This window comes from Camelus ferus, chromosome 2 (assembly GCF_009834535.1).
Source record: "Camelus ferus isolate YT-003-E chromosome 2, BCGSAC_Cfer_1.0, whole genome shotgun sequence".
In the NCBI taxonomy this organism is placed as follows: domain Eukaryota; kingdom Metazoa; phylum Chordata; class Mammalia; order Artiodactyla; family Camelidae; genus Camelus; species Camelus ferus.
The window spans coordinates 48,024,117-48,036,051 of record NC_045697.1 but is presented as its reverse complement, the minus strand read 5'-3'; the positions used below and the strand labels follow the sequence as shown (position 1 = coordinate 48,036,051).

General features: G+C 33.9%; 1 protein-coding gene across 5 annotated transcripts in view; it reads right to left on the bottom strand.

The window, feature by feature from the left end:
* Positions 1 to 11,935, bottom strand: part of CNOT6L (CCR4-NOT transcription complex subunit 6 like) — a 92,279-nt gene that overhangs the window by 52,519 nt on the left and 27,825 nt on the right. For 4 of the 5 annotated variants that reach the window (XM_032457369.1, XM_032457376.1, XM_032457357.1 and 1 more), the window contains exons 2-3: positions 3,019 to 3,140; positions 478 to 664 (exon numbers count right to left, since the gene is read on the bottom strand). In XM_032457369.1, the coding sequence (XP_032313260.1) occupies positions 478 to 664; positions 3,019 to 3,130 (299 nt within the window). In that variant the 5' untranslated portion in view covers positions 3,131 to 3,140. Of the gene's footprint in view, positions 1 to 477; positions 665 to 3,018; positions 3,142 to 11,935 lie in introns of those variants that run through there. The other variant, XM_032457382.1, reaches the window with a different exon arrangement.

Here is an 11,935-nt window from a genome sequence, read left to right as displayed (position 1 = left end):
GATAGGCTAGAAATAAATCTACTTATTGTCAGATTTTAAGGTTCCTTAAGGAGTTGTAATAGACAAGTATACCTTGTCTTATAAAATAGATATGTTCCTAGAAGTTTTACTTACAGGCAAATTGTATTTTCTCAATTATTTCTGATTAATCTGAACTAGTTTAGTCATAATTAATTCTGATTAGACTTGTCACTTGAGTCTAACATGAGACTTAGTGTTTTATTTTAGCCATACCCTAAGTTTGTCAAAAGATATTAGAATATAAGTGCATTTCTAGCCAGAAACCTCCAAATTTAAAGGAAGGAAGGAAAAGAAATGTTCAATGGAGGCCAACTTAAGCACTGTGCTTAGACAATTTGTATCATTTGATCTTCACATACACATGGAAGTCCTACTGTAAGGTGAGTAACCTCCCACAAGTTTCTTATTTGGTAAACTTAGAATTTTATATAGTGAATTACATTTATATTTCCTCACCTGAGAGACACCATGTTTCCTAGTTCTGCTGGTAAACTTCTGAGTTTATTGGATGACAGATCCAGGTAAACCAGATTATGAAGCTTGGCAATATCAGGTGGAATGCGACTAAGGTAATTGTCATTTAGGTGCAGCGCTGTCAAGTGTGTCAATGACCAAAGTGATGTACTTAAGCTCCGCACTCTACCTAAAAGGCAAAATATTGATGCATTAAACTCTAGGCCTAAGACAAAGACTGAACCACAAAAACTAACAAGTGGGAGAAGAGCCTGAAAATACATACAGATATTGGGACCTTGACATTTTAATTCTGTATTTGATTGCTTTCAAACAACCTGGCCCATCTTTATTTCATACCACTGTCATCTGACAACCATACTTTTTCACGAACCTTCCCTGTATTAATGAGACGTGCCTTAATGAAGAGACCCTTGGAGTCAGGGTGATCCTATGGTCTCAAGGACAAAGCATGGGACTGAATTGAACTTCTGCAGTAGAACACTCCTGAATTCTTCTAAGTCAAGCCCTAACAAAAGGACTTCTCTACTTCATGAAAATTAATAATGCAAGGCTCATCCATATCTAGAGCCTGGATTAAGTCTACAAACTTTAAATAGACAAGAGTAATTGCTATGATTTAGAACTTTAGATTAGCCACTGGGAAAACCATTTACCCCCAAGGAGACATCTTCCCCAGTTTTCTGATGTTACAATTATAGGTTTAAAAACTCTGGTTTAAGATTTTCCAGTAAATGAAACATACTCAAGGAAATAGTCACACACTAAGCTTTATCAATCAGTCAGCATCTGACAGCTACAGTAGAACATATGCTGGAAAAAGTCAGAAGATTTAGTTCAGAGTCCTGATTTTTACCATTTATTAGCCATATAAGCCTAAGAAAATCACACAGCTTCAGCTTCTGTAAAATATGATATCCTAATAAATTTATATGAGGAAACTTTCAGAACTTTACCAAAGTAAAATGGTATTTTAATAATACATCACTTTCTAAAGAACAGATTTTGACTAAGAGAGCAGTGGAAGGTAGAAGGGGTTAAAAAAAAATCTGAAAGGGGAAAATGTTACTTTTTGTATGGCTATTGAGCAGTAGACTCAAAACTTAGATCTTCTGTCCAGAGTTATATCACAGACTCCTTCATGATGTCTATAATCAGGCTGAAAGTGCCAACTAGGATTTTGCATTTTAATAGGAAACAAAGTTTTCAAGTGAAAAGAGGCTAAAATAAAAAAACTTATTTGTTTTACCAGAGTTAAACTCAATGGATCTCAACTAGAGGGCGATATTGTTCCCCAAGGGGCTTTGGCAATTTGTGGAGGCATTTTTGGTTGCCAAAACTAGAGGGGTGCTACTGACATGCAGCAAGTCAGAGGTCACAAATGCTGCTAAATATCCTACATGCACACAACCACCCCCAACCACAAACAACTGTCCAGCCTGAAGTGTCAAGAGTGCCAAGCTGGTAAACCCCGGGGTAACCTAACAGGATTTGCTCATATTCATATTTTTTAATTACCAATCACCTATCCACCCAGTTACTTTTTAGCTAAAGGTACAGATAATTCTTGCTATTGACATCATAATGTGTGTTTAACTTTTCCAAATGAAAGCCTACTGGGCAAAAACTACATTCAATACACAATCTGTATTGCAACAATTGATAAAAGAAAACTATACTTATATTTTATTTTTAATAAACTTTCAACATGGTAATAATTTTAGATTTACAGAAAAGTTACTAAGATAATATAGTTCCTATATAGCCCTCATCCTAACATTATATTACCATGGTACATTTGTCAAAACTGGGAAGCCAAGATTAGTATTTATTAACTAATTTACAGATTTATTTGGATTTCACCAGTTTTTACATCTTTTTAGTCCAAGATTCTATTCAAGACACCACTTTGCATTTAGTCATCACAGTCTCCTTAGGTCTTCTCTAATGTGTGATGATTTCTCAGTCTTCCCTTGTTTTTCATGACCTTGACAATTTTGAGGATTACTAGGTAGGAATTTTGTGAAATGTCCTTCGGTTTGAGTTTGTCTGATGTTTTTCTCACTATAAGACTGGGGTTATGGGTTTTTAGGAATCATACTCTATTTTAACAAGTAAGGTCATGTAACACAGTTATTACTTAGTAGAATAAATAGCTCCTAGGTTCCCTACTCTGCCAACAATGGGATGACAGGAGGATGGCAAAGATCAGTTTGCAAAAATAATTACTCGGCAATAGCCAAAACAAAATCTACTGTACCAAAACACCTGGTTTTACTTTGAAACTGAACTCTTGGTGTCCTCAGTTCTAGATGCCAACTCGGGCTCACAGTATTAATCTCAAAAGAAAGAACAGGAGTAAAGATATTTAGTCACAGATAACACTAGTACCTCATTATCTTGTATTTTCTTGATTAATTCACCTAATTAAAAATGTACAATAAGGAAATAAATATAACGAAACTCAACTCTTGTTCATTATTGTTACTGTATTCCAGATCAAGTGTTTCAGATTCTACTCACCCGAGATTTCTAACTCTGCCCAGTGAGATTTTTTCCCATTGGCTACCTCCTCTGCTGACATGATGGTATAAATTCTGCGAGGATCTGGAGGATCATATTTTTCCTTTGGCATCCCTATTAGTCTGTAAGGAAAAAAAAAAAGATGATCAACAATTACTATAGGTTTATAGGAAAAAAGAGAAAAATGGGATGGTAAGTTCTCTTTTTTTCCCCTCTTGTCAGGCTACTAAGTCCTTTTATACTACAAATTCTCATTAAAGGAAAATGCATCTCTAGTATGCTAGGCTACTACAGGAACTCAATAACAGGATGTCTCAGGGAAAATGCAAAAAAGCAGTGACAATGGACTTCACAGTGAACATGGTGGCTGCTTCCCAAACATCCATTGCATCTCTTTCCCTTAATTTAGCTGCCTTGCTTTCCAAGACAGACTAACCCTACACCAGTTTCCTGAATGGAGTCTGACTCCTCTAAGAGAATCAAGGTAATCCTATCCTTCTTGCCTAAGTGATATTCAGATATCCCATATCTAAGACAATCAGCACATGACATTCCCCTTGTCACAGAGATTAGTTCAGAAGTATCTAATAACCAGGAGGCTTAAGAATCATCCTATGTTCATGGGAGGAGCAGGCTTCCCCCTCCTGCTGGTCATAAATGGAGACAAATATAGCCTCAGTTGCCATAGGCAGCCATCCAACAACTGTAAGGGAAGCCAGCCATTGCAGTCAGAAACTAGAAAACAGAGAAAGCTGGAGTCCTCAACAAACACTGGGCTTTTGGGATACACAAGCCAATCTATTATGCTTCTTGTTTAAACTACTAGTTTGGGTTGTGTTTTCTGTTACTTGCAATCAAAATCATCCTAATTAAGATGATCATGCATTTTTTTCATATTTGCTGTTCTTAGGTAATTATTAATATCATTTTTCATTACCAAAAGTGTCCAATTTGGCTGATGAGTTACATGGCCACCCTAATTGAAACTAATATTGCACAGTCTTCTTCATATAATTACCAAAATAATCACTGAACAATCATCAGCAATGACCAACTAGACATAAAACTCCTCATGTGTGCAATGTATAAATCAGGTAACAAATGGCCCTAAAAGTAACCATTCAAGTGGTCTAATATAATAGTCACCGCTTGGTAGTTGGCAGAAAATGAAACCGAATTCAGATCTAACAAGAAAAGCAAATCACAAATTCCTGAATCTAATTAAACTCCTGCATGCTATCAGTAAATTGCCTCACAGTATTTATAGCTTTCTCTGCTCATATTTTAACACAGAGAGACATACGTACACACACCAAAATCAAATGTCTACAACTGGAGTGTTTCTAAGTAGACTTTATTAGAACTTATACCTCAATGAAAGTTACCTTCAGATGGTCTCAAATTTGTTACAAGTAGAGAATATACAAAAAATAGGAAGTATTTTGTCATTTATCAAGAAATTAAAGCTAGTTTGTAAGAGTACAATCAAAATTTCTCAAACTGCAATTTGTCCTAATATTTCTGAAGGAAAAATAGTCATCCCTTCCCATTTACTAAATGGAGCAATGAGAAAGTTTTTCCAGATTTGTTTATCTGCTATTAGCTTACAAATTACCAGGTTAAGCTCTTCTGCTCTAATTTTATCATACAATTTGGGTGATGCTGAAACATTTTATTTTCCATAAATGCCCCAGGTCTTTATAAAGCAGAAAGAATATGATTATTTTTCACAGGGGAAAATTTTGATTTCTACCACATTTGGCCTGTGTAAAATATTTCTGAATATAAAATTTTTAGATAACAAGGTTTTCAGAATTTCTACCATACACCATAAGGCACATGTGTCTCTGTGGGTATGTCTGCATACTAATATAAGATTCTACAAAAACACAAGATTAAGCAAAACCAAATCAAACAGATCCAGATCCAAAGACATGCTACAAATCCATTACCTACAATGAGGATCGGTTAAAAAAAAAAAGACTAAGAAGTCTGCAAAAACATGTTTCATTAATTTTAAATCATTTCTATAAAACACAGAGGATAGGTCAACTTTATTTGGTTGTTTTAGTTATGGCTCCCACTAGATGGTGTGTTACTTAAGGGGACGATGAGTTACTTCTATGTGAAGGACTATCTTTTTTATATCTTTATACAGCTCCTACCACATAGTAAGCACTTAGTATATATTTGTGGAATGATCATATGCTTTATAATCCTGAAAATGACCACCTTCCTCCGACTTTTCCCAATTAACAGTCAATGCTCTTCTAAAAATTAGCATCATGAAATGGTCATTAGTCCATATGTTCAATTTCCCTAAATATTCTTAAAATCTAGATAGGAGCTTAATAACTGTCATCTCTTCTGACCCTCTAACTCTCATCTCTAAAACAGCTACCATATAAGAAATATGTATCTTTAAATTTTTCACAAGTTTCCATCTTTGCAAATCTGTTAAAATTTACAAAACCTCTTCCTGCAAAACAGATCCTGAAATGTTTACCCATGTCTATAATATGTAAAAACCAAAGTAATACTAATACTCTTATATTAGGAGTCAGAGGCCTCTTTCAGATTTGATTAGGAAGCGAATAAAAATACAATTCACTTAATTCTTCAAAGTGAATCTAGATTTGGATAGTCTGACTGAAGTTAAAATATTTTTCATTTAAGTAATTTAGAAGAGTCTATAGTTCTGTGATCACTACTATCCCAAACATCAGGTTTTCAAACATTCTACTAAAAACTTAGCTCAAATTTAGGAAATAGGTATTACTGAATCCTCCTATTCAGCTTTATTTTCTTTCTCAGTTCCTCACCTCAGCATCAACTTTCCACCCTGGAGATGTATCACAAAGACCCATTTCAAAATAACTTAAAATATAAAATAATATTATATAATAATATATAATATGTATACATAACACAAAATATTTTTTAAATGATATATAATAAATTATTTCAAATAATATTTTGCCATTTGCAGCAACACGGATGGACTTGAAGGGCATTATGTTAAGTGAAACAAGTCAGAGAAGACAAATCCTGTATGATATCACTTATATGTAGAATCTAAAAATACAACAAACTAGTGAATATAACAAAAAAGAAGTAGACTCACAGATACAGAGAACAAACCAGTGTTTACCAGTGGGGAGAGGGGCAATATAGGGGCAGTGGATCAAGAGATACAAACTATTATGTACAAGATAAGCTTCAAGGATATATTGTACAACACAGGGAATACAGCCAATATTTTATAACTATAAATTGAGTATAACCTTTAAAAGTATGAATCACTATACTGTATACCTGTAACTTATACTGGACAGCAACAGTACTCCAACTAGAAAATAAATACATAGGAACAGTATGCCTGTGAGTAGAAAAAAATATGTATGTATATAAAATAATAATTCAAATGCAATTTAAGTCTCTAAATGTGACACACATGTGCTTTCTCACAGTCTCACATACAGGTCAGTCCAAGGCTTAAATACAGAGTGACGGACACTTTTCATCCAGAAAATAGGAATGTTTTATTTTGTAAAGCCTAGCAGCTTATTTTTTTTCCATCTTCTTTTTTGAATTGATAAGAGGCAGATTTTTGAATTAGTTTTTCCAAGAGTTTTCAATTTCTGCAATGTCTTACATCAGTTCCCAAAGGATTCTCCCATTACATCAACCTAATTTATAACCAAGGATCCTGATCATGTAACAAAGTAAACTAAAAGACCCTTGGCAACACAGCATTTTTTAACTTTCAGTCCTCAACCTCATTTCCATAGTATGAAAAATACTCCACATAGCTCCCCTAATAACTACGTAACCTTCTCTGAACCTGCCATCCAATTTCCCCCATTCCTTGGATCTTGGCAAATCACCTATAGAGCCATCTCAGGTGCTAGTGCAAAGTTTCTGATACTGTCAGTCCTGGACAAAGAAACTGATAATCTCCTACTTGTTAGTTCCTACATGGACTATACCGAAAGTAAACAAGTTAATCTCCATCACCAAAGACAGATTAATTACCACACACGGTGAAGATTTTCGTTAGTTTATTTCTCGGCTTTCTGTTTCACTAAGCAAAAACTTCAGGTAAATTTGTAAAATACTGACTTCATGGAAAATGTATTCCAATTTTTTTACATTACAAGTGACATTATATGTAACAGTAGGGCCACTTTGCCCTAGAAAAATTTAAATTGGAGTTTCCAAAACTGTAAATAAAATACAACATGCCTATATAACATGCTGTTCAATGAATACCATGTTACAAGATATATATGAAATACCCCCCAAATATAATATTGCTAAGGAATCCCAAATTTCAGGTTTTATACCTGGGGCTAGGGGCTAGGAAAATAACACAGCATAACTCCTTCCTACCCCAACACCCCAAAAAACAATAATAATAGTTATCTGAGTCAAATCAAAGCAAATTATTAAAGGCCAGAACTAAACTTCTGTTAATTTTGGTCATTTGGAGCAGGTTATTTAAAAAAAAAAACACACACAAAAACCCCACCAGGCTCTACAGTGTATATAAAGATATTAATCCTATAGTGTTAAACTACAGCTTCTCTCCCACCACCTTCTATAAATTTAAAGTCATTTATCTCAATCTATAGTTCAGCACAATAATCATGCAGAATTTAGAATAAGAAAGAGAAAGTGCTACAAACACCAAAGAATGCTTCATAATGAATCACAGATTTCTAACTCAATGAATCCAACCATAAAGTACAAACCATTAGACACACAGTTATTTCCAAAGAAACATTAAGTGATTGTCTCAATAGTAGTTTGCAAAGCAATCTGGGGCAGAGCTGCAGATGCTGGCAGAGTTCCCAAAGTTGAAAGAAGACAAAATTAAGCCTACATTAGATATTTCTGCTTACATTTTAGAGCAAGACGTCAATGACTTACTACATTTTACATATTCTCAGATAAATCTGTCTTCTATTGCCATTTATTCCCAAAGGTTATGCAACACATTATTTGTTATTTATTGAATACCCACCTTGACTAACATCTGTCCTTCCCATCTGTTCTTAATTAAGACCACTTTCTTTTTTGAGAAAATATGTCTAAGTCTACCTTCTTTAATAAAGCAAAATAACTGTTGCACTGAAGCATTTCTGAAGTTTCTATTTCTTCATCAATATCTATCTATACACAACTATTAATCACTACAACTGTCATACAAAATTTATAACTTCCTTAAATGTGCTCACCAGCTGATACTGAAAAACAGCACCCAGCAAATCTCACTGCATAGAGCAGAATTATATTGATGAAAATAAAGACTGATGGCAATCACAAGAGCTTAGAAGACACCCTGAGATAAATAACAATTTCATCGACATTCCCACTCCTCTTCTATACCAAAGGCCTCTGGATGGCATTTGTCTTCAATGACATATTCAACTAAAGTCCATAGATAACAATAATGCAAACATTCAGGAAGAACCCATTCAGTTTAATTAGGTCCCATTTGTTTATTTTTGCTTTTATTTCCATTGCCTGGGTAGACTGCCCTCGGAGAACACCTCTAAGACTTATGTCAGAAAATGTTTTGCCTATGTTTTCTTCTAGGAGATTTATAGTGTTTTGTCTATATTTAAATCTTTAAGCCATTTTGAGTTTATTTTGTGTATGGTGTGAGGGACTGTTCTAATGTCACTGATATCCATGCAGCTGTCAAGTTTTCCCAACACCACTTGCTGAAGAGACTGTCTTTTCTCCACTGTATATTCTTGCCTCCTTTGTTGAAGATTAATCGACCGTAAGTCTGTGGGTTTATTTCTGGGCTCTCTATTCTGTTCCATTGATCCATATATCTGTTTTTGTGCCAATACCATGCTGTTTTGATTACTGTAGCTCTGTAGTATTGTCTGAAGTCTGGGAGGGTTATTCCTCCAGCTTTGTTCTTTTTCTTCACTACTGCTTTGGCAATTCTGGGCCTTTTGTGATTCCACATAAATTTTAGGATTATTTGTTCCAGTTCTGTGAAAAATGCCCTGGGTAATTTGATAGGGATTGTATAATCCAGCAAATCCACTCCTGAGCATATTTCTGGAGGGAACTTTAATTTGAAAAGATACATGCACCCAAATGTTCACAGCAGCACTATTTACAATAGCCAAGACATGGAAACAACCTAAATGTCCATTGACAGATGACTGGATAAAGAAGCCGTGGTATATTTATACAATGGAATACTACTCAGTCATAAAAAAGAATAAAATAATGCCACTTGCAGCAACATAGATGGATCTGGATATCATCATTCTAAGTGAAGTAAGACAGAAAGAGAAAGAAAAATACCATATGATATCACTCATATGTGGAATATATTTAAAAAAAAAAGGAAACAAAAAAGAAGACATTAATGAACTTATCTACAAAACAGAAACAGATTCACAGACATATTAACAAACTTATGGTTGCCAGGGAGATGGGGGTGGGATACTAACTACTATATATAAAATAGATAAAAAAACAAATTTCTTCTGTATGACACAAGGAACTATATTCAGTATCTTGTAGTAACCTATAATGAAAAATAATATGAAAATAATTATATGTATGTATTCGTATGACTGAAACATTATGCTCTACACCAGAAATTGACATATTGCAATTGACTATATTTCAATAAATAAATTAAAAAAAGAACCCATTCAAAGTTTTCATGATGTCTCCCAATCTTTCACCACTCCAAACAAAAACAAGAGAAAATCCATGTTTTACAATGGTAAAGCCACATATCATTATGGAAAAAATAATCTTCAAACTTTCAGAATTTCATGTTTTTGACCAGTTTTACACTTATTCAACAAATATTTACTGCAGGCCTACTATCATGTATTATACCAAGCACTAGGACTTCAACAGTGGAAAAGATGAACAGTATCCTTGCCCTCATGTACCTTACACCATTCTTACAACATGACTTGATAAAAAAAAAAGTTATTAAATATTCTTTCAAATAATTCTATTAAGAATTTGGCATTTCTTCTTGATACTACTTTTTTTCTCCTGATCAGGTAGTTGCATTGCTCCCTATTGCCACTATGCGGAAACTAGTACAGCTAAAGGGAGAATAAAATATCCTTATCACGAAGGATGAGGGTCATGAATAGCAGATAACTTGCAGAACGGTCAAGGACAAGTAGAGAGTAGGGTTCCCAGGACAAGAATGGTAAGTTTTAAATGGCCTAATATTCGGGAATGAGACAAAGATAACAAGGTTAAATACGTATCAGTACATTTAACTTAAGGTGATGAGAAATGGTTTCTTAACCCAGGGATCATATTTTCTCTATGATTCTTACTGGTAAACCAAATAATCAGATAAAAGTTGTACCAAGGATTCTTTTGGCCTTTAGAAATATATGGACTCAATATGTTTTATTTCTAGTCAGTTTACTATTAGGGATCTACTTCATATGCCAAGTCAAACCAGTTATCTACCCAAGAAAAATGCACAGGCATATGTAACAATAAAGCCCTGGGTATGAATGACATAAACATAATGATTGTTATACTTCTTTCTAAAGGTAATCCAAAAATAACTTTAGGGTAATGCAGAAAGATAACTTCTTACTCTATAAAAAGGAAAAAGTATAGTCTATTCGTAAAAGTGCTCTCAGGAGGGAGAGAAAAAGCAGAAAGAATAAAACTCCTTTTCTGCATATCTAGAAATTTTCTCCCATCTTTGGCATACTAGAAGACAACAGCAGCAGCAACACAAAACATAAATACTAAAAGGAAAAATGAAGACCTGGAATTACAAATCTACCAAGCACTTCAAAATTCCAATATAAGGCTACTATTAGACAAGTTTCATTTTATTTCATCAGCAATCAATTTAGACAACCAAAGCTTATGATTCTCATCCTATCATTTCAAATTAGGTCTCTACCTAACAAACACTATGCTTTAATGCTTTTTGTATTTAATGTCTCCCATTTATCTAAAGATACTGAATACAATCTAACTATCCCACAGAAAATGGGAGGGAATTAGACTATATTAAAATTTTCAACATCAATTTTTCTGGGACTATGAGTTCCTACCCAAACCCTTATTTTTCCACTTTTTTGATGTAGCCTGAATTTTTTATTTCTTCTGGTACATACATTCTCATCTCTTTCAATGATGTCAAAGTCCCATCTATCCCTCATAGTGGAAATCATCTTTCACCTGTTCTTTAGAATATTTCCCCATGTAAAAATCAACAAGCTGATTCTAAAATGTATGTGGAAGGATCTAGAAGAAACAAAACACTTTTGAAAAAGAACTGTAAACTTGGATGTCCCCACTATCTGATATCAAGCCTTACTAGAAAGCAACAATAATCCAAGCAGTTTGGTACTGATGGAAACATAGACGTGTATAGTTCAAGAAAACAGGACCAAGAAACCAGATATAGACCCATACACATACAGTCAATAGATTTTCATAAAGGTGTGAAGGTACTCAATATATCGAGAAAGGACAGATTTTTCAACAAATGGTGCTGGGAAAACTGGAGATCTGTATGCCAAAATAAAAAAATAAGCATCAATCCACACTTTGCACCATAAACAAAATAAGTTAGAAGGATCTAAGCTTAAGCGTAAAACCAAAAACTATAAAACTTATAAAAGAAAATATAAGAGAAAAATCTTTGTGACCCTGGATTAGGTAAACATTTCTTAGATAAAACAAAAGCACAATCCATAAAAAAAAATACTGACAAACTAGATTTCTTAAAAATTTAAAACATCTGATCTTTGAAACATGATTGAAAAGACATGTCCAGGGATTGAGAATAAATATCTGCAAAACACTTATGTGAAAAAGTACTCCAGAATATATAAAGTACTCTCAAAACAAAATTATAAGAAAATATGTGCTGCAGAAG